Here is a 27,663-nt window from a genome sequence, read left to right on the forward strand (position 1 = left end):
AGGTTAAATGGATGCAGGAATTATGAAAATATTTAATCAGTTTAGTCAACAATGACAAATGAAATGTGTGAATGAAATGAGTGCAGCTTAAAAACTCTGTTGGTAATGACTAGTCAAAAGATCGGAGCAATGTGAGATGAAGGAAGCATGCCACAATTTGAAAACCATAACCAGCTAAGCCTTCAAAATCTCTATGTAACGTTTTTGCTTGTACAGCTATACGTGTGTCCTGGGATTGACCATGTTCATGGATGGCATCTTATTAAAATAATAGGTTCATATCATATGATTGTCAAGATGACCCAGAAACGGAAAGATAAAGTTATTTAAAATGAATAAATAAATAATACTAAAAATACTTCATTCACCAATTTTATGGCTCTTGTACCACAGAAAAAAAAAATAGCATGTAGATTTTCTAACTAAATCAAATCATGCTTTCATAATCATGATTTAATATAATCAAATATTGGTACATAGGGAGTTGGTGAATCAAGCTTAGTAAGATTTATGTGACAGACACAGATTTTTCCAAATGTTTCACAAGTATGACTCATAAAGTGGATGCAGGCCAGAGAGGGAATGGGGATTAGGGCTTAAGGCGCTTTATACTGTAACAACATCACTCACCTCAAACACCTAAAATAAATAGCAGGGAAGCATGAGAGAGAGATCAGAGTCATACTTAGTAGGAGATTTGGAACAGGGTAGGAAGAGAATCACACACACATGCAGGAGCACAAACAACGAGAATGATTGACTGGGCTCTATTTTTTCAGACCAAATAAAGACAGCATACTGAGAACTGACTTTAGAGTCGACTGCCAATCTAGACAAGCAGTCAATTCTGGTTATGTATGAGAGACAGCTGTCAATTTTATTGCTGAAGAAATCACTGATTGATAGTGAAAAACCCTGACAAGCAGAATCAAAATTCATTACCAAAATGTACTTGGTAACTTATGCTACAGGTATCTCTGAATTATAAACCCCTAACAGACGCACCCACAGATCTGGCTCAGGCAGTATCTGCAAATAATTATTTTTTAACCTGACTGGGGTAGCATATGTGTGGGTTTTTCCCACATAGGACAATATAGTGAATGCCATAAAGTGTAGACTCCTGATGTGGTAAACCCCACTCATCTGGTGCTCCAAGTAGATTAAAACAAACGCTATGAATCATTTGCAAATGTCTGACACAGGTCTGATACACCAGACAGCATCTCTCTGCACATCCTGCCTGTCTGTCCTCACCCAGCTCTTCTTCTTCTTCTTCTTGGCCTCCTGCTCCTTGAGACTGCCCATACTTGAGTGGCTGGTGATGCTGTTGAGGCTGGAGATGCTCTCTGAGGAGTTCTGCCGCTTGATCTGCAGTTCTGAAGGAAAGGAGAAAAAAAAGAAAGGATTGAATATGGCGGGAAAAAAAGTTTTTGAAATCCTCATCTTCATCTTTGCTTGTCTTTTGTTTTGTTATCAGGCCTAATCACATTTACACCTGATTACTCCTGTAACTTGTCTACTGTGTTGTGGAGAAAAGGACCGGGCCTGATCACAAGTATGACCCCGTACCTTTAGGTTCCATGTCAGGATTACTGAGCGCCCCCTGTATGATTTCCTGGGCCTCTGTATTTTTGACCTTCAGAACCTTGATGGTCTCCTTCAGCTCGCACAGCTCAGAGTCCTGTCGAGGGAAACACCAATCTGTGTACATTAAACTGTTTAGAGGGAGTTACTGCTTCCCTGCTGCTAATGGAGAGAAAACATAACTGCAGTAGCTTACAGACTGATAACCGAACCCTGATCCTTCTGAACTGAGGACTGTGGAATGTCTGTATACACTTTCAACTAGTCTGACAGGTTGTGTTGAGTGGCTGATGAAAACATGGACACCCCACCATGTGAACCTTTGACCCACATTTCCTGTCCTGAACAACTGTGTCACCTCTCAGTTTCTATTTTGCTGACAGGATTCAAGATAAAGCATTTGAACGGTGCGTATAGTATGAGCCGATCGTCTTCTTGTGTATTTGCTCATAAGAGGATATTTGGCAAGTATGTAGTATTACAAAACTTAGACTCTTTAAGTTGATATTTAAACCGAACTTTCAATAGTTTTTTTAAGTGAAAAACAAAAATAAAACAAAAAAATGGGCATACGTGTTGTGAGCTTTATTTCTTGGCAAATAAACCAAATATGAAACAATGTTACAGGTAGTAAAACATTAATTAACAATAGGATACCTTCTGTTCTGAGGAGACGGACAGGGTCTGCAGACGTGCTGTCATCAACGCCAGACTCTGTTCAAATGCTGCTACCAGATTAGCCTTTAGAAATACAGAGAGAGAGAGAGAGGGGGAGAGAGAGAGAGAGAGAGAGAGAGGGAGAGAGAGGAAGCAGAGAGCAGACAGATATGAGTCACTGGCTGCATCGACTTGGTCTGCAGTCTCACAGGCTCATGGCACATCAAGCAAATGGCTTTCTCCATCTGCTGGGACAAGTGGGAGGGGATGGAGTAATGGACAGCTGTGGAAGATGTCAAAGATGAAAGAGGGGGTTAGGGTAATGGTTGTGAGGGATGACAGCGGTGCGGCAGTGTTGCACAAGCCTCTTCAACCAGATGTAGCATGTTTGACCTTTAGGCTAGGATGTCTCACTCTGTTGTTGTTGACGATGGATTGTTAGTGTTTTTTTGTTATAATTGTTGGATTTACTGTACAGACTGTACTGTTACAAATCTCCTAGCAGCCACGGCTGGCGCCATCGTGGAGGTCCACTGGAGAAATTTCTGTGACAAATAATGACAAAATATATATAATAACTGGGCTAGAAAAAGAGAGATACCTGAAAAAGATTCCTCTGGTGTGGGTGTAGATCCATTCAGTAACGTTATAAGTAAAAATGTATAGTCAAATGAGGTTTGTTTTCAAATTGAAAATTGAAGTTGTGTGACATAGGGTTAGGGTTAGTTAACTGTGTTGTCTTTAGCCCTTGTCTCTACTTCAAAGCAAATGGAATTGAACAAATTCAGCTCAGTTAACCCAAACACACATTTGGTTTCTGGCTGTGTTTAGCACTGCAGCCAATATTCATGTTAACATGCAACTATTGCACCAGCCACTACTAACGCTAGCTTCTACCAGATACATTAGTGTGCTAAGATGCGTTTAATATCAGATAAGATAGCACTTTATTGATCCCCTTGGGGAAATTCAGGAGTTTACAAGTCAGTAATGGCTGAACAGATACTATGATTTGCTAGCCAATAAGCATTACCTAAACACAAAATTGATCTGATTTATCTGTGGCAAAACGATCAATTCCCAGCCAAAACACTGAATTTAGACATCTGTACTGTATTCTGTTGAGACGGTTGAGTTGTACGTTTATAAAATGCAATCAGTTGTTGACAGCCACTGTGGACCTCCAGTATGGCTGCTCAAGGGTGCATTACATCACCTGACAGCCCACTGTTAACTCATTATAACTCACAGTTTGTTCTAACATGACTGCCTTTTAGCAATTCTTTCTATTGTGTATAAGGTATAACTCCAAGATTAGGATGCATAGTATATTCTTTTCCTGCGGATCTAATGGGGACAGTCAACATGCTTCATGCTAAGTATTGAGGGCAGGCTTGTGCCACACAGAAAACCAAACAAGATCTCTGACAGCCACTCCCACTTTGAATCATGCAACAGCGACAGAGAGGGTTCTGGGAGCAACAGTCCAACAAACCTGGCCCAGCTGCTACACCCAGCATCCAATGGTGTGGGTCAGCGGACGGCAGGCAGGGGGCAGCAGCGAGTCCAGCCGTCAATACAGTCAAGAGTGTAGAAGAGAGGGACAGGGGCATTAGGCCTGGGATTGCACTCCTCATACAAACATATACAGAAGTTCTCACAGCTACACATATCACTTAAAATATTTAACAGACCTAGTTGATAGTTAGTTGATAATTATTAGCAGTGGCGATGGGTTAAAATTTGCAACATCACACAGTAATTCATATTGGTCGTCTATTGGACCAGTATCTGTGGTTATATGTGGTTGCAACAAAATTCAAGTGAACAATATGCAACAGTATGCCACATCACATACTGTAGCAAAGGGTAAAGGACATAATTTTTTCTGTTAGTGTTAGCAGTTTTTCCATGCATTCAAGCCTAAATGAATATCTTAAGTAACACATCATGCAATCAGCATCTGTCTGAAAATTGTTAAAATCGAGCATTCAGAAGCTGTAGAGTGAGATTATTACAGTAAGCAAGGACAGGCAATTCCTCAGGTGAAGCAGGAAGAGCGGAAGAGGTAAAAGACCATTAAGGGTTAAGGTTACATGGGTATCTATCTGGGCATTGCAGAACTGGAAGAGCAATAGTGGATAGATGTGATCAACAGCGAGAGCACTGGAAACATGGCATGGCTGCTCTAACCCCCTGTGGTTGATGGGGTGATAAATCTGTCCTAAATATCCCGTGACTGGTTGTCCTCACTCCCTGGGTGCAGGGAGGCCAGAACCACGAATCAGCCACCAATGCTGCCTACTGCGATCCCTGTTTTCTTTGGTCAGCGAGGATTGCGGATGCTTAGATCATTCTAGCAGTGGTATGAAAATGTTTTAAAGTAGTAAATCTATTCACACCACATTTCCTCCACGTCTCACCCTCTCCAGAAGGCAGCGTAGATATCTGGTACACCTGCTGCTAGGGTTGTCTATTTTCCAGTGGGTGGTGCAGTGAAAACTGAATCACTACTAATGGATCAGGGGCTGTTTAATCTTTTTCAGTGGATTCGCACCCAGTCGTAAGATCTGTCGTGCATCCAACAGAGGCATTAACAAATTAGCTTAAATAAGTGAGGCCAAAGAAGCAACTGTTCCCACTTTCAAAATGTAGAAGTTATAAACACAACAAAGCAGGTCGGAGAGGTTTTCCAATCATAAAATCCCATAAAGACCTACAGTAGGTAGAGACACTAAAGACAAACAATCTTTACCATACGTACATTGGCAGAGAGCTGGGTGGTCAGGTTGGCAACCTTTTCCTGGGAGGACTCCAGCTCTCGTCTCAACTTGCGGATTTGCTGTGAAAGGATTGCAAATTAAGCCCAAGCAGTATGGACAATGCAGTACACTGTAGCCAAAAAGCCAATGTTGACATAATTATGAAGATGTCAATGCAGGTTTTGATCATGATAATGCAGTGATGGAATATGTCTGAACTGAGAAGTTTTTGTTAGGGAAACTCTCAAAAGGAAAACATATACGTTAAGATATGAAAATGATTGGTCCACGAAGCTTAAAAGAAATTATGGAAAATTGAATTCTGTCCAAATTAATAAAAACTATCATCTCACCAGCATGTTTTGGTTGTATGTGCACCAGGATGATATGATAGCGATAAGATCTTACATGTTTAACATATGAAGTAATGTTGAACTATTGCCATCATACCACCTCAACAAGGGTGTAGCTGAAACATGTTGGTGAGACAATAAACAGTTTAGAATTGCAGGGAGAGAACAGTGAATTTTTCATAATGTCTTTCAGGCATCGAGAATTTTACAAGGTGTGAAAACCTGGTTTTATTAAATGGAAGCAGATGGTACCAAAGGACAGAGAATATTAGAGATAAAAGAAAATGAACCCAGTTATGAACTAAAGATAAAGATCCATGGTCACAGACTTGGTTGAATACTGAAAACGATTGGATGTATGGACCTGTTTGAATAGGAAATTACTGACAGAAGACGTAGAGGAAAGGCACATGGTGATTGAAGAATAGGGGCATGTTAGCCTTACCTCCCCTTGAATCCTCTCCTCTGTCTAAAGAAAGCATGGTGGAAGCAAATAAACAATAGAGAGGAATAGGGTAGAGCATTAACTTTAGGGGCAGTTAAGAGAACCAGCTAAACAGGGTAAAAAAAGGCAACCTTTAAGTCTTATGGAGATGCAAGAGGTGAAACATAAGCTTGTGTATTGAGTACTAATCCAATGGCAGTTTGTAATAGGCCTTGCACTCGATACAAGGTCATAAAAGGTTTGAAAGACTGAATTCAGGAGAGATTGGGGTCATTTTAAGTAATTATTCTGCTAAAACAAAAGTAAACACAAATATATACTGAACATGTAAGCTTCTCCTGCATACAAAACCACTCTAAAAACAACAATAGCAAAACAAACAGGGCAATAAATTAAGAGGATAAAGAAGTTTTATCGTCATGTGAAACAGTACTGTTATGATCAAAAACCAAAGCCCCAAAACACTGTTATGGCCAAAGCACGGAGACTGGATTTTTTGGGGTTTTCTTGCAGTGTCTCAGCTGCCATGAAGATGACAAGTGACCATCAATCAAAATGATTCAGGCAATTTCCCTGAATTGGCGCAGCGAAAGCGCAGCACTGGCAACAAGAGAATTCTAAAATTATTCTTCTCTGCAACATTCATGTATTTTCCTCTTTAAAGCTATTTTAAACGATCACTTTGCTTGAAGGCACAACCAGGAAAATACAGAGCAATTTAAATCAGAAATGAACTTTGGAGAAAGCCGCATCCCCCGAGGGCTCAAAGCACCTAACTCCAGCAACAGTAACAACAACAGAAATGACAAATCCTCTTCAAGTGTTACATGAAATGTCTACTCACCGAGGAATAGTTTGATGAAGCATTGGATGCCAAAGAGAGCACAGAGCCATGCACTGAAAAAGGAACGATGGAGAAAGAGGGGATTGTGAAAACAAATTGACTTAATATTAAAAGTCACCATAAAATTTAGTACTTTAAAAATGCTCTTGATGAAACTTTTATCTTTGCCAGCAATCTCTGCCATACTATGTCATCAGCTCATAACTACAGTATTGTGTATATGAAGTAAAGATGAAAAAGGTGACAACGATGTACCATCATACATTACTGCTGACAACAAGACAATGAAATGCCTCAAAACTGAGAAAACTGGGTCAGCTCATTAAGTCCTAATATAACTCACTTCTAATCTAAAATGGAGGCACACAGACTCTTCCCCACTTCCCTATTCACAAAAACAAGCCTCTCTGACATTTAGCTTGACAGATTGCGTGCAGTATAAGCAGATAGCTTTGTTTCATCTCAGGCCACGTTGGGTGACTCCCCCGCAGGGGCTTTGCTGAGCAAGCTCACCATCATCCCCGGGTTCACGGAAAGACCCAGAGCGCATCATGCTTTTGGGCCGGTCAGCCAGGGACACACTGCTGCCCAGGGGGGAGGACCCATAGAGATCATAGGCTGAGTCGTTGGGGGGACCTATGCTGTTGGAGCGCGTTATCCTGGGGGTGCCACTGGAAATTGGGGCAACTGTGAGGACAGAACGGTTTGGTAAGGAAAGTGACTGGTACAGATAAAATATTAGGATACAGTACTGTAGAGGAATATGCACGCACACATGCAAAAACACACACACACACACACACACACACACACACACACCCACACCCACACACCCGCAATCACACATCTAGGTATGGCACCTTATTCTGATGACTCAGTGTAAGAGGACACTAAGGTTCCACAACAGTCTAAGTGATAAATATATCCTCACTTGACCCCACACTGCCTCTATCTCCAGAATATTTTAGATTTGTAGCCAAGGCTAAGTGAGTGTACATATGGGATAGTCATATTCAGTCAAATCTGACACCATGACAACTTGATATCCCTCTGTCACTCAAGATATGATTGGATCTATTACTGACTAATTGTGTCAGCATGGTATTTCTTAAGTGCAGAAAGTAAATTGGACATTCCCCTTCACTCTCATGGCTGTGAGGTGTCTCGGTATGAGCTCAATATGCCCGTCCTCAATTATCAGCGATATACTGGGTGGCTTATCAAAGATTTTAAGTCTCATTAGTTTCAAAGCTCATACAGGGAATGTATTTAGAACTTGGCAGTCAAATGGATAGAGCAGACTCACCCACGTTGGTGAGAGGAGCCTTGCCAGAGGAGGGGTGGAGCACGCGGGTGGGAGAAGGCAGCTGAGGGGGGCTATCGCTCTCCGTCATGCTCACTATGGTGTGGGAGTGGCGCCTCCCCTGTTTGCCTCCATCACTCTCTGACAGGCTAGAGCCATAGCGCCTGAGACAGAGGAGAGGCAATAATTAACTTCAAACAATGAAGATACATTACAGCGTAAGACTTCAAATAGCCTACATAAGGTAACAATGGCAAAGTGTCAACATACTCTAAGCCTTTCTTCGGCAAGGTGTTCCTGTCTGTTTGCAGGCTGTTAGGAAGAGAAGAAAAACATCATGGATATAGAATAAAGAATCAAACATGACACAATAATTGTTTTTAAAAATATGTATTGTGCCAAACTTTGTTCCTTAAAAATATCTTTTCCCTTTGTGGTGTGTCTTCGCCTCGATTTCAGAGAAAATAACAAAATCATTTCAACTACTTTTTGTGGGTTGTTTTCCTATTGCTGGCTTTTCAAATGGCAAAAACATTATAAAAACATTAGAAAGTAGCTTACCAAAAGTAGCTTATCTAGTTGCCTTGTAATGAACAGAGATCATGCTTGTGTGTGATCTTATTATCTCAAACCAAAAGTGTCCATTGAGTCTACAGGGAAGTTGTCTAGCTATACATTCGTCTACTTGTCATTTATTAAGTACAATTCCCCCGTGATCGTTTCTGAGGACAAAACGACACCACCATGGAAGTGGTGGAAGACACACCACCAGGGAAACACATTTTGTAGGGGATATTTTTTGGCACAATAAATAGTATTGTGGGCTTTGTGTGTATTGGATTATTCTTAAAATGAGACCAACCTATCTGGGAGGTTGAGGGATGTCCTGCTCCCTGCGCCCCAGGTTCCCGTGCCCCTCTCCTCCTTGTCGTGGATCTCTGTCCTGACAAACCTCCCGCTGGAAGGCACGCTCATCTGGAGGGGCAGGGACTCCATGCTGCGGTGCATGCCGGACAGCTTGGGGTACAGCAGGGGCGACCCGCTCAGGCTCAGGCTCTCATTGGTGTATGACCCAGGGGAATCGATGTGAAGGACAGGGGCCGGGCTGGGGGTGAGGCGCGGGGCGGTGCGGGACCCAGCCAGGTCCTGCAGCTTGGAGTACGGGGGGACTTTGGGCGGGAGGTCCTGGATGGTCACACAGGAGTCAAGGCTGTTGGAGTTGACCTTGTCCAAGTGAGCCAAGCTGGGCGGACGCCCCAGAGACTTAGTATTCAGCATCCTATGAATTAGACATGAGAAACGGGATGTCAAAATGAGGTACAGAAACAAGGGTGAGCCCTTGGCTGAGACATGCTGTTCAGAGCAACTCACAGAATCATGAATAATAAATTAGTGCAAAACACAGTATCTAAAATAAGTTACTTTTTTGTTGCTGTTGAGTTTGGGTAAATAGCTGAACACAACATTCTTAGAAAGGTGTTAATTATATAAGTAGTTTAGGTCTAATTTGAAACTCATTACCCAGACACTAATGTTGGCAAGAGACATGCATGTGCTTGTTGTGTACTTTTCATTTCATTGTTTTTTTCTGTTGATTTTGACAACATTTAAATGAGAGAAACCTTGGTGTGGTGGGTGATGATAGCTCTGGGTATTTGCTGCTACTGGTTCGTCTCAGGCCATGCAGCTTCACAGCAGATTCTCCTGCGGACTCAGAATGACTCTCATCTCCTTTCAGAGAGCCACAGTCCATGTCAGCAACTACAGCTTTGGCCTTGGCTCTCTCCTTCTCCTTCTCTCTGTCCGTCTGATTGACTGGGCCTGTGCTGGTTCGATTAGCCATCTTACTGCTACAACTACTAGGCTCTTTCATCCTGGGGCTTGTGGAGGCCATGGTTACAGGTTTCAAGCTCAGCAGACTGGGATCAATGGTACTGCTGACAGGTCGAGATGCAGGGCGACCAATCACGCTGAGCGTGCTCGATTTGGCTGGCCGAGGCAGGCTGCGGTACTGAATGCTGTTACGGGCACTAGGGCCCAGGAAGCCTTGCTCACTACTGGCATCAAAGCTGTTCTTGCGACCTGAAGGTATTCCTCCCCCCACAGGCTTCACAGGGATGCCAGATGATTTGGGGGTTTTACCCACCGTGGCAGAGCCACTGGAGATGGTGGTGCCCCCTGCTGTCATAACAGTAGCAGTACCAGTGGCTGTGGGTGGTCTCTTGTAGCCAAAGGAGGCTCCAGCAGTGGGCTTAACTAAACCTGATGGGGGCTTGCGGTGTTCTCCATGATGATCCCTTCCAGCATCAGAACGAGACCGCTGTAGACCAGCGGTTTTGATGGACATCTTGGATTTGTCCAATGGCTTCTCACTTTTCGGTGCTGTAAAAACAAAAAAAAAACACATGGTGTACTCGGACAACAACATTTATGTCATTTCAATCACAATTAATAGTATTTGAGTAAATGATTTTCATAAGACCAGCAATGGACTTGGGCCAACAAAAAGTGAAAACATCACCACTGAAATGACGGATGACATCATGTGTAAATTTGGAATCGATAATCAGTACAGTCATACATCATTATACTCTAACCAGATTTATTCATATAAAAGTCCATATACGTATATCACTCAAGCCATTAGAGCCGAGACAAAATATAAGCAAGAAACATCTGTATTTACTTAGAGATGTTTTATGTGCCCATGACGTGGAGTATGACTCACCAACGTCTCTGATGGACTGAATGACTCTGTGACTTATCCAAAATGCAACTTTTTTTTATCCATATCATATGACATATGCCAGTGACATAATTACTGAAAATATGATCTGTGCCAATCACTGATGTGAGAGTTAATACTTCAGTGTAGAGGTGGGAAAGATGTGGAGGTTGAAGGATAGATGAAGGGAGCAAGAATAACTAAAGGGTAAGGTTTAATGTATTTACTTAGTTACATTTAAGGTTAAGTTTACCTTTAAAGTGTAAAAGCAGACACAATTGTCCACTTGAGTCATTCCCAATAAACCTAGCACAAGCCTAAGAAAGGCACTACGCCAATACCCGGTTAAAGATGTTTTTCCCATCAGATTGCTGCCAAAATACATACAATCAGATCTCCTTTTAATCACTAGTGTTAGTTTAAACGAAAATAAAGTTGAGGGAATTGCAATGAAATGCATCAGCCAAGAGATTGAGCTTAATTTGGTACTCAATTTTCACCTATTATTTAATTATAGCGTGTATTGTTGGGGATTACAGGACATCAAAATAAAGCCTGATTGGTTGCTGGAGATGGCAGACACACTGTCTCTGCAAAGACATAAAACAGACTTTTCTCTAAGATAATAGAAGAAACATGGCTTTAGGTTTAAAACAGGGATTTCTTTCAATGAAATGTATTTCATGCTGCATTTTTTCCAGTATGCTGTGCAGTGCTACAAATCAAAACCTGGCTTAAGCTAAAGGGTGCACTTCTATATTTCTTCTGACACCGAGCAGACATCCGCCTTGGCTATTCTACAAACAGACTCTGTTTTACATTTGGATTCCACGTGCAAAGAGGTAATGGATGACATAGATTTCTTAGTTAAAACAAGTTAACAATCGCAGAAATCCACCCAATTCCTATAGGAGAGGAATTCAATTGATGTTTTAACTTTAAATGAAGGATTACATGCTCCTCTATGGGTTGAGAAAATTCTACCATTCTTGCTCTGATGAAACTCTTTCAAAACCCAACTGACAAACTCATTAAGTCGTGGTGGTCCATCTGACAAAAAGGTTGTATATTTTAGTGTCTGAAAAGCTGACATTTGGGAGACAAAAGGTTTTCACCCGACAGCGACGACATGTTATCATATCTCACCTGCAACTTTCAGCATGCTCTGAGAGGTGTGGGTGATGGGGGAAGTCACGCCCACAGGAGGATTGCGTCCCTTCCTGAAACTCCCCGGCTGTCCCAGGCTCTGAGGCTTCTTCAGTTCTCCTTTACCCCCCGAATCTTCACTGACGCTCAGCGGGGGCTTCTTCCTCCACTTGCTCGGGGTCTCCGTCTTGAGACTCCCGGTGTCATAGCTGCCCCCGTCTAGCTTGCGGCAGGCTTTGCCGTCCTCGCTGTACCAAGACAGGCCGCTTTCCACCAGGGAGCGCTTCTCTGCATCAGTGCGGAGCTGGGGAGAGAGGCAGGAAGAGGCACAGGGTGGGTAACCATCAGTGCTCAGTCTCAGACATTGCTTGTGTTATCTGTGGAACAGACTCTGTGTGGATACTCTCTGTAATCTTTGTCTCATCTTAGCGTCTGCATTCCAGTGGGAAGGCATGATGGATACGCTGATATGCCCCAAGTGGATTACAAAAAAAAAATCAGAGGAAGACTGAACAAAAGAGAAAAAAATGGAAAACCTATGTTTATGGCCTTGTCACTTTCAGAGGAAAATCAATATATAATGCAGAAAAAAGAGATGTTCTTCATTCACAGCATAGAGGAAAGCTTATATTTTATAAAGTATATTGGACAAAAAGTGAACAGTGCCACGCTTTAAGAGAGCCAGGCTTTAAGTAACAGACTATCATGTGGTGCATTGGGGAGATAGCACTGAGGACAAAACTGGGCATGCTGCTTCCTGGCACTGTCCCTTTTAATGTGATATAGTGTGGCAGATGGCTCACCAAGGAGCAGTAATGCTCATTTAATCTCAGGGAGCAATCTATTGTGGCATTATTGTTACAAAAATAGAAAAAGTATATGATTTTCACCTGTCGAGATGGTGGAGACCACTACAGACACAAAGTGAACATAGAACGAGTTTGATACAAATGCATATGAAAATGTGCTTTGATGGTAAATTAATGGGTTGTTAGGATTCTCCAATTTAAGCCTTAGTAAAACAAACATGTGACAAGTCACTTTCTGGATGGAGCAAATAGCAAACTGTCATAGTGAACATTTATTGCATTATGACAGATCATTTTTATATATTTTCTTTATTTTCATGACACTGATGAGATCTGTGGTGTCATTGTCTCTTGTGGCCTTTGTCAGGAAAAATGACTCCGGCATATGTAACACCATGAATGCAAAGTGAAGGCAAGGCTTGAAATAATGGCCTGGGATACACAAATAACATTTCAGATTAAGATAAACTGCAGTCATTATCACTGCTTTTACAAACAAAACAAGATCATCCAAAACTTTGCCGCTTGCTACATTACAGATCATTTGTCAACTCACCATAGCAGAAGAGTTGCGTCTGGATCCCAGGGGTGTGGTAGGGAGAGAGTTAAGGGAGGAGCTGGCATTGAACTCCTCTGAACTGAGGTTCTCCGAGCCTTCACCGTCACCATCGCTGAGCCCACTGCTGATGGAGCTGCTCTCATCCCAACTGAAACAAGACAGGATGACGAGTCAGCAAAACTGTGGTGTCAATGACGCAATGAATGACTCAACTGTATGAGTGTAGTTACAGTAGCAGGAATCTGTATTTGAAGTGAGCAAAGGCTGGCAACAACTTATAATAACTGTTACGTCCATCTGTCTCCAGTGAGAAGTGTGTCTGGAGGTGACCACATGCTCAGTCAAGCAGGTAATGCCAACATGGCATGCAGCTGCTTTGATCCAAGTAATGCATCAGAGATCAGCCACCGGGCCATATAATGACCAAAACCTCCATAGTGGCACATTTGTCACAATGAAATGAACATTAACTTTTTCCCCTCATTAGCTATTCAGCATTTTTACTCCAGTTTGACCATTGATTGATTTTTGAATAATCAGCCCCTCCCATCATATAAAACCTGCAACTTCACAACTTTCAATGTGACATGATTGGCAACATGGTACAGTAGTTTTCTTTACCGCAGACACCATGGTTATGGTCCTGGTGGCTGAAATTAATTAATTTTGAAGAATCCAGAATTTGTGACAGCTCAAGATTATGTGCAAAGCATTTTTGAACTTTTGAACACTTTTGAACAGTCCCACCGAGAGTTATGTCCTGCCCAAACATCCTGTTTCAACCAGAAATATGCCGAATTACAGAAGCAAGACACCATCGAAATGCCTTGTGACTCTGAAGATCTTCATTTTGGGTAGATTCACCTGTGTTCATTCACTATTTCAGAACTTTCTTTACCCACATAACCCACCGTAAATCTCAAATCAATTCAATAAATCACAATGGAAATAAAGCCAGCAGTGGGGCCCTCAGTGTTTCAACAGAGGGCACCGGACTGCAATCATAGACTGGAGCTTTAAATGAAGCTTTCTGTTCCACAAGACATGCTGATAAATCATGCTGAATAAGAAGGATGGGCTTTAGTGAGGCGCCTGGCATGCTCTAGGAAGCAGGACGAGGGGAAATCAGAATGACAGCCTCCCTGACCCTAACCCTCCACCCTGCCCACCAACGTCCCGGGTCGTCTTGAAACAGATGCTGCCAGCTTGGCCCCCTCGTGTGCGGAAGGTGATGGCATACGGATGAGCAGTCCCAGCTCAGCCCAGAAAAGCTGCTCGCAGCAGAGAATAGCAGGGCATCGCATCTCTAAATGCATATTAGAATAAATTTGAAATGGAGATGACTGTGTGGAGTTCCATGAGAGGTGTAGCCTCTCATTCAACCGAAACTTCACAGGAGGATAAAACAATTCAGAGTCTTAAGAGAGTATAACTTTGAAGAGAGTATAACATTTTTACATCCTTTAGAAGAGCACAGTGAATTCAAAACTTGTATCTCTAGAGAGCTCTAAATGCTCTAAAAGTCCAGCTCGGATTTATACAATTATGTTCCCCATCATTAGTACTGGCAACCACAGGTAGTAATCAAATTTATGTTGGCGCAGAAAAATGTGGCATAGTGGAAAGGTAGATTAATATGGCCCTTTAAAGCTGAGTCATTGCTAGAGCTGGAGTATAGTTCTCTCCCCTTTCTTTTGCTTCCCCCACTGAGCTGAAATTGCTCTTTGTGGGTCCATAGCCTGCAATTACAAGAGGCATGGAACATGGAATTGCATAGAAAAATACAGGGAGACAAAAATGGCCCATAGACATTCTGAAGGAGAAGAGGCAATTGGGTTTAATCACATGGCTGTACTTGAGATTTGTTGCAGTTGTAAAACAGGGAAGCGTTCTGGAGGTAAGTTTACCATACCAGTTGCTTTGCATAGTGGATTCTGATGCATTAAATCCACTTGAGTCCTTTTACTGAAGATTTTGTGGCCACAGCTGCACCTCAAATGTGCACCTAAGTTTGAGCGAATCAAAGAAAAGGGAACGGCCAGAAACAAATGTGTGACTTGAGAATGGGGAAAAAAATGGTTTCAAATTGTATTAAAGTTAAGCTAAACTACTGAATAATTCTATGATTTACCGGCATCCCAGATGTTCACATGAGCTTGGTATGTTTGAACAATACCTTCACATGAGCTTGGTATGTTTGAACAATACCACCTCTGTCAGGGGCGACAGTGATGATTAAGTGAAGCCATTGCTATGAATAGCCCCATAGGGATGTCAGCCTAAGAAGAGGCAGGAGGGCCTGTGGGCTGTTGATATTACAAGCCAAACTGTCTGCTCTCAGAGGTGAAATCCAGACAGGGAGAGGGGTGGGAGTCAGTCAACGAAGCGCATACTTCATACATAGGGTGGCAATTAACTTTTTGTTTTCTGTGGCAAAACTCCAACCTCTGTCTGATTTGTGCTATTATTTGAATTTTGGTTGCTGTGAAAATGTTTTGGTTTGAAAGATTGAGGGTTTGTTGGTGGGGTGGAGCAGGGTGGGAACATTACAATCTCTACAATACACTTCACTGCATTCCAGTCTTGGAGCTGGATCTGACAGCATCAGTCTTGGAGCTGGATCTGACAGCATCACTCATACAATAGTGCTGGTTGCCACATTGGCATGATTTGCAGCATTGGTGGACCGCACTGCAAAGTAAAGCAGACCAAGAGAAGCCTGCAGTAAACAAACACACATTTTACACTGTAACATGGCTTAGATTTAAAACTTGAAGGTTGTCAAACTCATTCATTAGGTAGGTCCATTGGATATTAGCTATAGCATATGGTAGTTGTAAAGCAAGATTAAATAGCATGGAGCAGGAAGAATGCATATTGCAATTCTGACACTGTCTATTTTCTGTATAAAGGACAATAAAGGCAGGAATATGGCTCTAGGGAGTGCATGCCTATGGCTGAGTGAGTGGTGAAGACATCCTCTATTATACAGATAGCTGTGGTAGCGGTACCACAATGTCCTCCAAGAATAAAATGTGTTTCCACCAATGTTATAATTGCTATAGCCAAACAAGCGTCAACACCCGTCCTCACACTTTTTTTTTTTTTCATGAGCATTTTCAAATTCTTGTCAATTGAATTTATCTATTGCAGGCTACTGCTGGTCGACACTGAAAGCGACAGTACTGTACGATTCCAACAATTAAATGAACAATGAAGAAAATATCCTTTTAGCGATCTTGACAGTGTTTCATCATGAGAGGAATGAAAAAACTCCCGTGCAATAATACTGCTTCAAAAATGAAGTCCTCCGCATCTTTAAAATACAGTAGCTTATGTACACTACTGATATGGTCTTAAAATTATAGCCTCGCCTTCTACACACAATTATACTGTATTTACTGACCCTTATGAAAAATAACTATAGGCTTAATCCTATAATCATGAGGCATAGAAAAGCCTACTCTAGCCCCGATATCACAGCCAAAGTCCCTATAGTAATATTATAATTACACCATAGGAGATAACATAAAATACCAAAGTCACAATAGTGACTGTGTACCCCGGACAAAACATGTAAAAGTTATCCATCTATGGTCGTTATTGATGCCAAGAAGAATACAACTATCATCATTATTTACCTTGGGGTAAAACGTAAAGTCCTTTTTGCTCTTGGCGCCGCCTGCAGAGGTGGCACTTTCCCGATCAAAACACGGCCGCTCATTTGTACAAAATGTTGCATCAAAGGCGCAGTTTGATGGACGAAACTGTCTTATAAAGTCTGTATCCTCGGGGATGTGTTCATTCAAATTCATATCCTCCGCAAGCAGACCCGCTTTTCCCCATTCAGAGAGCAGCAGAGCAAACCGGTCTGCCGCTCGGTAACACCCCCGAAACGAAGCGAGACCCCCTGATTCAGCCCCCTGTGATGGATAACAGCTGTTGGGTGGTAACGCGTTACTCAGCGTTACGGTAATGCGATTACTTTCTCCCAGTACGAGTAGTGAAACGAAACTACTATTTCCATCTCTATAACGTTACAGTTACCAATCAAAACAAATCGTGTTAAGTCGTTTCTACCAGCCAGTCTATCAGAATTAAGTCAAATTAGCCAACGACTTTAGCCCGCCACCATCCATTTGTTTCCGTTATAATTAACGTTAGCTAACGTTACGTGTTCTCTTTAGCTAGCTAGCTTAGAAAAGTTAGTTTTCTCTGGCTGGAAGTACACTCACTACTTTGACTTTACCCAGCCAAATGATGACAAGAACATAATACATCAACTAGTTGCTTTCCTGAATCATTCACAGGAAAAGTAATTAAGTCATCCCGATCATTTATCAAAGTAAAGGAGAAACCCAGTCTGGGGGATATAGCATTAAGGGAAAAGTAATTACAAGCAGTGTAACGACTGCATCCAGGTCATAATAAGTAAAGTAATGTCATTGGGCTACTTTTGAAATGAGTAATGCATTGCTTTGCTTTTTTTTTTTTTTTTTTAGCCAGGAGCCCAAAGCTGATGGCAAACCCAAACTGGTAAAGCTAAACCCCACTCAAATCATTAAGCCTTATTGCCATTTTGTCACAGGTCACAATAAAAGCCTTCATGAAGTGACAACATTAAGGTTTATGTTTTACAAGACATCTGGCTATCTTTATTTGGATTCCAGTGGAGTCAATCTGCATAATCCTTAAATCCACCAATACCAACTGCTGTGAAATTAAACTCAATGATTTCAGCGACAGTTTATTTTGAGTAAGTTAATGTTTTGAGTCATTGTGAGGGTTTCAACTGACCGCTAATAGGATAATGAATAGGCTATTAAAAGCCCAGCCAAAGCAGGGTTGGGCTTCCCTGTACATCTTTACATTACAGAGCTGAATACCATGATGAATATCCCTAGAAATAAATTGTGTTCCGTGTTCTTTTGATTCACAGAGACACGTGAATTACCTTCTGGGGCCCAACTGGAAAAATCCAGACCAAGGTAAGGCCGGCCTGAATCACCGAGAAGGCAACCACAAATCCTCAGATGAGACGGGGACCTCCAGTGAGGCATGAGGAGCCTTGGAAAACCTTCCTCCTCCTCCTCCTCTCATTAGCAGTGGAACAGTCTCACGGTGATGATCTCACCAGATCAGAGTACTGTAAACTAACCACTCCAGGAGGTAAAGGCTCTGTGGGCCAAGGAGGTCCCACACCCAGTCCACATCTTAGGACAAATTGGTTCAGTCTGAGTTTAGCTGCGATTATTTTGATTCAAAATATAGTGAAAAGGGGATTGTATGTATGTGACCAAACGGCATGAAGCCATGCTCATTTAACACTACAAGAGACCCATTTTAAAGTAGAAAAAAGCTCGAACAAATGCACTTTTTCTGATTCAATAATTAATAGTTAAAACAAAATATCTTATTGACCTCTATTATGTAATATACAATTTACAAGCTCTCCCACAATGGGCCTGTTTTTCCATATTGGGTCATGTAATATGAATACACAGTCAGTCAGCTGAACTGGAATGTGATTGTGGTTCTACTTTTTTTTCTTTTTGTTAAACTAAACAACACTTGCATGTCCGTAGCAGACATACAGGCGTTGCTCTAAAAACTTGTCTGCAACAGATAGGGTGTACTGATAGTTGGTAGTTTGATTTTGATTTGAAGTGTTGTGTCTGCCTCCATCTTTTGATGTCCTTACTCCGATCATCATCTGAAAAAGAACGAAGCCTCTGTGCCTGTTGCTCTTCATTTTTTTTCTTGCAGAAAAACAATATACAGTAAAACATTTTAAATAGTCTAATAGTTTAGATAGTTTAAATAGCCAACAGTTACTTCAAAACTCATATGAAATGTGCTGATTTTTTTTCTGCACCTGTTTTCTAATAGGTAAACAAAAAATTGGATGCTTATCTTGTATCGCCTAGAATGATGAGTGATATAAATTGTGTATAGTCGGCCTACAAGCCAGTCGCTCACATCTCCTGTTTATCTCAGCCAGGCCACACAGCTGCTAAACAAGCTGTCATCTAAAAGGCCTCTAAGTCAGGTTTGTATAGTAACGGCTGTCCTGCATTGATAACCAAACGGCTCATGTCAGAAACATCCTTTGCATGTTTGCTTAGGTGGAAGGCCATTGAGTAGTGTTGTCACTGTTAGAACTGGGGTATTTACAAGCTGTTTCAATACAGATTCATCCCATCTGCGAGGCTGACCATGCAGAAAGGTTAAATGTGGACGCTCTCTTTATTGAGGTTGCCAGACAGGAAACCATTTTCATGTTCTGACCTTTATTGTTGTGGCCTTTGATCTGTCAATGTCAGCTCCCTCTGGTGCAGTGAAACCACGTGGATTAAAAAAAAAAAACATGATTTATTCACATTGTGGAGGGAGTGAAGGACAGAGTGACAGAAAATGCCAAGTTCTCTGCAGGCCTCTCTTAATATATTTTAAATATTCAGTGCAAAGTGGCAGTCACTGAAGTAGTAAATTAAATTGCAGCTGAAATATTGATGGGACTTCATAACAGGTGATCCCATTTGTCTACAATGAGCTGTGAGCCAAGGTGAAAAAAGGGAAAACTGTCACACTAGCCACAATAGTTAGAGGCGTTGCTAGATGGCAGTATGTCAGAGTATGATCTATCACAAAAGATACATTCTAGGCAGGCATATGAGTATTCAAACATAAAAGACTCAGTGAATCTTACTCATTCCCTGTATGCTGGATGGTCCTTGAAATCTTAAAAGGGCAGTCAAATGTCTGAGCATTATTGTTCTATAGTCTTTTGTTTCTCTGTGGTGCCATGACACGAGATGTCCAGCAGGAGGCACAATGAGTCAAAGCTGGGCTTCTTATGGCTACAATTTGCATGTTCTGTTACTGTATGTAAGTAGGGGCACCACAATACCCGAGGCATCTGGAGAAACAGAGAAACACTGGATTTGAACCCTTTGTTGCTGTTGAGAGAGAAACTGGCATTCCTCTGCTCAATACAATCAATACAATCGTAGGCTACAATGTGAGGAGTGATTTCAGCAAGGCAGCATCAATGGAAAACACTGTTGTTCAGTGCTTTATGCCCATTTCAGTTTCACCCAGTCAACAGGACTGCTGTATGTATGAAAAAGCCAGCAGTGCCTTGTTCCAGCACATCATTGATCTTCCAGTAATTTTGATCTGTATTGAGCTTGACCGTGGCTAGGAAAAATAGCATTGTGCTGCCATCAGCGCAGAGCAGCATCACAGCAGTGCAGTAAATGGGTCTGAGAGGCATCAGCGACTGCATCTAGGACTGTAGTCGAAAATGGACTCGTCGTCCGGTTACTGGACTGGAAAATGAATGCACAGGCTCCATCAAGCTCAGACAGGAGGCTTCCCCTCACAGACAGTTGATGCACATGGGGCATACAGAAACTAGGAAGGGCTCTGAGTATAGCATATAAGCTAGCTACTCGGGGATACATTGCACTTCCTTCCTGAGACCTATATTCTCAGACGCTGCCACATGTGCAGCCCGAAAAACTCAACTCTCTTTACTGTTTGAGGGAAGGCAGCATCAGTATTAACAGAGATTAAACAGACCCAAAACCAATAAATAAGGCAAGGTAATTTGAACTAATCTGAAGCAGCCAGTCCTCATTAGCCAGACTTAAAGCAGATAATGTGACGATTATATATCAACTTCAGACATATTATGGGAACTGAAGTACAGGGATTAAAAGGTGCCAAATGTGAATCTCATTTTTCACGTTACAGTACATTAATCAGACTAGAATGTGATTCAAAACAGTAGATGTATCATGTTTTCCACCTGGGGCTGAATACCGTACATTGGTGGAAGCCAAGCTGTAGACCCAGACGACCACACGCAGACCGCTGTAAGCTGGAACATACGTCATGACATGATACAGAGATGATTCACACTCCCCATGGGGCCGCTGTAATGGTCCATTATTCACATGGATGAAGGTGGTGGTGGAGGTGGAGGTGTGTGTGGTGGTGGGGTGGCCTTCTAGATCCAGTATTTCACTGACCCTCAGTGGGGAACGAGAACCCCATATTGACCCCAGATGTGTTGGAGCTGCTGACGGTGGGGGCTGCTGTGTGTGTGTGTGTGTGTGTGTGTGTGTGTGTGTGTGTGTGTGTGTGTGTGTGTGTGTGTGTGTGTGTGTGTGTGTGTGTGTAAGGTATGACGAGATGGTGCTTTTTTTATCCTTGAATGTCCATAAACCATGCTGAACCGTTGTAACATTTGAATCTTATGAAAGTTGCAAATTCATTTGGTGAATTCAGATAAAGCATTTAAAATTATTAATGTGTGTGCCCTGTGTGTGGGTGTATGAATGTGTGTGTTTGTATCTCCTCAGAGGGCAAGAGTACCCCTCCCTTCTCACTGAGCCATAGCCCATAAAGGACTGACCCCAAGCAGTGGCCCTACTAAACTGTAATCCCTGCAGCGCCTACGGAGGACCGTGCCAGAGAGGCCCAGGCCCAATCACTCTGCAGATGGGCTTAAGTGGGTCAGAAAACTGGTGAGGCTTCAGTGGTCAGAAACGCAGTCAGTGACTACAGAAAGGTCCAACTCCAGCAGGAAAGGGAAATTGAAGTCAGACTGCCGGAGGCACACATCCAAGATCAGATGACTGCAGCGAACTCTCATGCATTATGTGTATGTCGATACACATAGTTTCCATGAGTGAGACTGTTAAGTATTTCAATATTTAGAACACTACAGACACTCACTTTCATACTGCACATGCCAAGTGGTGCTGCTTTGAGCAGATCCACTCACTAGCATGGGCAAAGCTTTATTATGGTTACCATGGAAATGACATTGCCAGAGAAACACACTAAGCCAATGGCTTATCTACAGTAAAATGTAGGCAAAGATAGCAATGAAATGTGCTCAGTGCTTGAGAAGAATAACAAAATTTATATTTGGCTGCATCATCTGGTACTTATACTTAAATGTAATTGTGGGCTGTCACCATTAAAAGCATTACACGTGTCTAGTAGGGAATATGATTGAGGAAAAAAGAACAGATTCTGGAAAGAAGACAAATTAAATGATTTTCCACAATCAATGCCACTGTAAATACTTGCAATACAGGGACTCAGATGAAAATACAAACAATAGCTTTGTAGGCAGACATCTCTCCCGCAACACCAATTACACAACAATCTAATTAACCGGTTCTCGCTCTCTCTCACACCCCCAAATCCATGCATCCACCCACCCAGCCCACACCCCTCACACACACACACACTCGCTCAGTAGCTACCACACTGACACACAAGGCAGCTCATCAGTGGGTCAGTGGAGGATGGTTGCCATAGCAGCACATCCCGAGCCACGTTGCCGCATGATCAGAGGCGTGATGCTGCTGCACCAGCCTCCTTTCCCTGCTCGCCCTCCTGCCTGTGTGCCGCTATGAGAGCACAGCTTGCTACAGTCCACATCCCCAGACACCACCATGATTACCCCAACACTGTCACCATATACAGTGCAGCACAATGGAAAGAGAGATGCAGTTTTGTTTCAACAGGCACCTGCACTGCCGGCTTCCACAGTATCCAATCTACATGCACCAGCTGTAATGGAATGCCTATGAGGCATTTCAGTCATCGATAGCACTCTATAGCAGCTAAGTGCCTTTCACTGCCTTTCTCTTTAGTCATCCAAGCTGTTTGAAGCCAAACCAAATGCTGAAAGACTTGTGCTTATTTTCTTAGAGACTGCCCCAAATAAGGTTTTTTTGAATTGTTTCGAGTTGAGCAAAATCTGCCAAGATAACATGAATCTGTCGGTTACAATAATCGCATTCTTCTGGGTGAGCCTCCCATGAGAATCATCTACTTGCATGTTCTGCTTAAAACATTAGACTTGCATTCAACCCATCAATCAAATGACCTTATGACAAAACAAATTATTTTTCCAGTGAATAACTGTATTGGACGTGAAAAGCCAAGCTGAACCAAACTGCTTACACAGCAGCTGAGCGGATGTGTAGGACTTCACCCATAATTGACTGAACACGACTTAAATGACTCTGAATGCTGAATAGTTGGCCAGCCATAATTTATATACCAGGTATGGAAAAATCAACCCTACACCCATAATATAATGTGATTACTGCTCTACTCATAAACCAGCCTCTGAGAATATGGCTTGCAATAGAACAATATTGTATGAGTGATGGTGATACCATGCCAGTATATGGCGTGAAGAATGAAACCACAGGAAACAGTTATGATTCTTGATCGTAAATCCAACTTTCATTAGAGGTGGTCCAGGCTAAATAATGGGCCAAATAAGTGCTCTTCTCAGACTTGCAGTTATAGCAAAAGCTTGAATGAATGTACAGTATATGCTATTTTGAGAGTAATGGTCTAATACTCTGTTCACTTGAACAAGCACCGCTAACAGTTGCTAACAGAGGAAAAACAATGGCCTGAAATGGTGATGGTTTTTGAATGGTGATGGTTTTTGAATGTCTTAGGAGGTCTTAGGCTTCATTAACGATCAATAGGATAGGCTTCTAAAAATCCTCAAGTATCCCTTGAACCAGGACAAACTAGACACAGACTATATTATTATGATCTACAAGAGTTTTGGTGTTAGTGAAGTGATTATTCCTCTCTGCTAGAAAGATGGATCTCGTGAGGACAATGGGATTTACGTGGCACCAGATTATTGATGAGACAGACACACAGGAGCAGTGATTACTGTCAGTGTGTACACATTTGGCCTTATACAGCCAATGCTGTTTGGCATGGGTTAATCAATAGCCATTAGACCACCAGCAGTGTGCTGCAGCTCCATTTTGCTCCATAGTAGCAATATATCAGGGGGATTGGCCTCATGCACTTAGGTCTTATTACATTACAATTAGATATTTACAATTTATTTTACACAAGTATAGACATTCATAACTGCAGTGGTATTATTGGTACGCTAGAAATCTTACTGTGCAATTCAACCATAGTGGTCAAGGATTCCTCCAGATATACCTCATTATATTAAGGCTCATTTCAGACCACTGAAAATGTATGAAAATGTCAGTATGGGGGATTAGAGAGTGTGAGCACAAATTGCACCTCTCCCTACAGTCGATTTCCAGCAGGTTTCCATGGATACGCAGGAGGAGCCTGATCTATTTTCAAGAGACGGCAGCTAATGGTTCTCAATGAGCTGAACTGTACGCGTGTGTGTGTGAGTGTGTGTGCGTGTGTTTGTGTGTGTGCATGTGCGTGTGCGTGTGTTTGTGTGTATGTCTGTGCGTTGTGTGCATATACACATGCAGTGCTGTCACCACTCTAGATTAGCTTCAGAATGAGCTTGCTCTCAATTGGATGTTAGGGCTGTGCAAGGGCTGTACAGTAAAAATGCAAATGTATTCACAAATATGCAAAATGATACTGTAAGCATCAGAGGAAAACTAGACCATGTGCTGTTGCCCTCACTTCAGAAACTGGATTAACACCATAGCCTGCTGTTATATTTATGAGCAAGGATTAAATCTTGGTATACAATCACCAGCATGCCATTTTTCCTGAGGGAGTTAGATTTTTAGCTGAATCAAGGACGGTTTCCACTAAAGCCAATGACAAAGCAGGTCGACAAAGCAGGTCAATAAAGCCTATATTCTGAATCAGAGGGGTTTCATTGTTTTAGTATTCATGTATAGGAATGCAGCCGATTCAAGGTCAGATAGAAAACAGCCTCCAGTATTTCCTTGTCTCTGTGGTTTTTGGCAGCTGCGATAGCCTATTATCATTCTAATGATAACACACAGGAAAAGCTTTTTCCATAGCGCATAGGTATCAAGATGCACACAGAATCCTCTTGGTGTGTGTGATGATAACATGGGGACAGGTGGTACCCAACAGGCGGGCGGGGGGGGGGGGGGGTTCTCACAGTCACCTTGAAAGCCATGGATGCATGGGGACTGTCCACACGGGTGGGCCCAACACGGAGCATGATGAGACATTTTTTTTTTTAAATCGGTACGTCAGCAGATTAGCATCTCTGGTGCCTGCAGTGTTAATAAATTGAGGTGAAGCCCTGTGCTCACCTCTCACATTCATTTGCAGTGTCATAGTGGTTGACGCAGTGATGGAGGGCGAGGACAAAATGCGGGGCAGATTTAAATGGATTTCGAGTGCCTGGATGTGACTGTGAGGAATGGACCCAGATGAAATAATCCCCGCTTAATCCTAACCTCATCAGTGTTGCGCTCTCTGATCTTTTTCACCTCTCTCCACCCCAAATTCCAACCCTCTCTGCTTGGAGTTGCTAGTCCGTTTCTCTTAACCTACAATTCTCTTCTGTCATTCTAAGTAGCCATCTTATCTTGCTGTTCTCCTCCACCTCAGCTCCAAGTTCTACAACACTTCACTTTAAAAGTTAACCCAATTCTATTTCACCCTGTTCTCTTCTCTGCTCTAATTTCTCCTCCTCTTCTAAAATAACGTCTTGTCGCTTTTCTTCTCCCTAATACAGACCGTAGTAAAAACGTGACCCGGCCGTCGGGCCCACTGAGCGCTCCAGAAGCTCAGCCTAAATCCCACTGCATGTGCAACAGCGATAAAGCTGCTCAAATCACACCAGAGTACTGGCCTGGATTCTTTCTCTCTCCCTCTCTCTCCCTCTCTCTCTCTCTCTCTTTCCCTGCCTCTCACTGTCTGCTGTCAACTTGGGAGAGAGAATTAGATAAAGATGCACAAAGGAATGGAGAGGAGAGCAGCGAGGGTGAAGCAGAGAGCACGAACAAGGAGGGAAAGAATGAGAGCAAAAGAAAAGGGAGAGGAATTGTTCTGGAGAGGATGTTGCCATGTTAAATCATTTCCTGTAGTTTGGAAAGGTATGGAGTCTTGTAAAATGTATATACTGAAAATACAAAAACTATTTGTTGCATCTTTACCTGTTGACATAATCTTCAAAAAGAATCACAAGCCCTAGACTGTATTTCACACAACTACCTGCTGGAGGTGAGGGTGCATTTGTTGTGTAACTGTGAAGCTGAGAGAATACCTGATGATTCATATACTTTTCAAAGCAATTCTCTTCTCAGTGGAAAAAAAAGTTCTGAAAGCATTCTCACCCAAGTCAGCAAAAACAGCCTCTAGAGAGAGGGAGAATGTCATGGGCACTTTGAGAAATCCTGAAGACTGAGAACCAAAAAAAAAAAAGGCTATCTGCAGGGAGAGTGCTGATGAAAGCTCTTTGATAGGCCTGCCAAGTGCCGAGTGCAAACCTTAGAGGTCCAACACAAAGCAAAAATCCCATGGTGTCTGCATAAGTTGCCCTCGTGGAAGTTTTTGATTTGCTCAAGAGTTGAATACTAAAATGCATATACCGTAAGTACTCTACTTAAAGCAATATTCCACTTAGTTTTAACATGGGGGTTATTCGGCACTTGACCACCATGAAAACCAGAATATAAACTACTCACCAAGATCGGATGCAGCTGGGCGAGTTTATAGCATTCAGACCTTTACTTCCCATTCATTTGAATGAGGCCATGATAGCCTGAAAACTTACATTTAATTATTGGTGAACTGATTCAACAACATATCTTGCTTTCAAGACAACAATGCAGTCCTGGGTCCATCATCATTTTGCATTTCAATTCTGAGTTTACACTAAAATTAGTATTAAAAAATAAAAGTAGATCCGGTCTCCCAAACAGAAACCATCTCTCCTAAATGGTATCCCTCACCTATGTTCTCTTCTTTCAATAAAAATGCTATTCGGCGAAATTATGTTCTAAAACATTGGACCCACAGCCAATTGAAAATCACAGTAGTGGGATCTGTTGTTGAATCTGTTCACAAACATGTTAAATGTAAGTTTTCAGGCTATTTTCGTGGCTGAAATACTGAAATACAGTATGGAACCATGACCAGCAAAAGATAATTAAAGAAGGAGGGCAATCAGCTTATTGATTATAGTCAAATACAATTTGACTACAACTAACCTAGTTTTCATAGTCAAGGCCTAAAGGACGATCCAGCATGCCGCCCTCTGCTGTTGACTGATTAGATCATGTTGCCATAGAAACAAAAGGTTCAAACCCAGTGTTTATCTTGAGATTCTCTTACCCATTGGCCAGGTTGTCGTCATCATCATCTGGCAGACTCTTTCCTAGAAGGTCACTGTCGCTCAGGTAACCGGACTTGAGGTCGGTGTCGTCGACATCCAGCCCCTCGATGAGCTCGATGCGGGAGGTGCTGCTGAGGCGGCTGGAGCAGCGCGCGGGCATCGTATGGGCCGTGTACTGGGAACCGGTCTTCCCCCCCTGGTACCCCCCGCCTGTGGAGGACGGGGCGTCGCCCGCCTGAAGACGGGGGCTGGACTGGCCGTGGCGCCAGGAGAGAGGCGAGGAGCGGTTGGACAGGCTGGACATGCTGCGAGCGTTGGTCTCATCGCTGTCATAGCCCACATTACTGCTGTCCAGACAACTGGGGA

General features: G+C 42.5%; 1 protein-coding gene across 1 annotated transcript in view; it reads right to left on the bottom strand.

Moving 5' to 3' along the window:
- Positions 1–27,663, bottom strand: part of nav1b (neuron navigator 1b) — a 56,027-nt gene that overhangs the window by 12,155 nt on the left and 16,209 nt on the right. Inside the window, exons 5-20 of the mRNA XM_071542268.1 lie at positions 27,297–27,656; positions 13,188–13,338; positions 11,823–12,126; positions 9,574–10,333; positions 8,814–9,230; positions 8,222–8,263; positions 7,955–8,115; positions 7,162–7,335; positions 6,649–6,701; positions 5,805–5,828; positions 5,009–5,086; positions 3,740–3,751; positions 2,245–2,328; positions 1,573–1,684; positions 1,258–1,379; positions 631–639 (exon numbers count right to left, since the gene is read on the bottom strand). Coding sequence (XP_071398369.1) covers positions 631–639; positions 1,258–1,379; positions 1,573–1,684; positions 2,245–2,328; positions 3,740–3,751; positions 5,009–5,086; positions 5,805–5,828; positions 6,649–6,701; positions 7,162–7,335; positions 7,955–8,115; positions 8,222–8,263; positions 8,814–9,230; positions 9,574–10,333; positions 11,823–12,126; positions 13,188–13,338; positions 27,297–27,656 — 2,863 coding nt within the window. The remainder of the gene's footprint in view (positions 1–630; positions 640–1,257; positions 1,380–1,572; positions 1,685–2,244; positions 2,329–3,739; positions 3,752–5,008; positions 5,087–5,804; positions 5,829–6,648; positions 6,702–7,161; positions 7,336–7,954; positions 8,116–8,221; positions 8,264–8,813; positions 9,231–9,573; positions 10,334–11,822; positions 12,127–13,187; positions 13,339–27,296; positions 27,657–27,663) is intronic.

The sequence above is a fragment of the Centroberyx affinis genome, unplaced genomic scaffold (genome assembly GCF_046629955.1).
Source record: "Centroberyx affinis isolate AG114_WGS23_722 - 3 ecotype Tasmania unplaced genomic scaffold, CSIRO-AGI_Caff_v1 ptg004049l_1, whole genome shotgun sequence".
NCBI lineage: Eukaryota > Metazoa > Chordata > Actinopteri > Beryciformes > Berycidae > Centroberyx > Centroberyx affinis.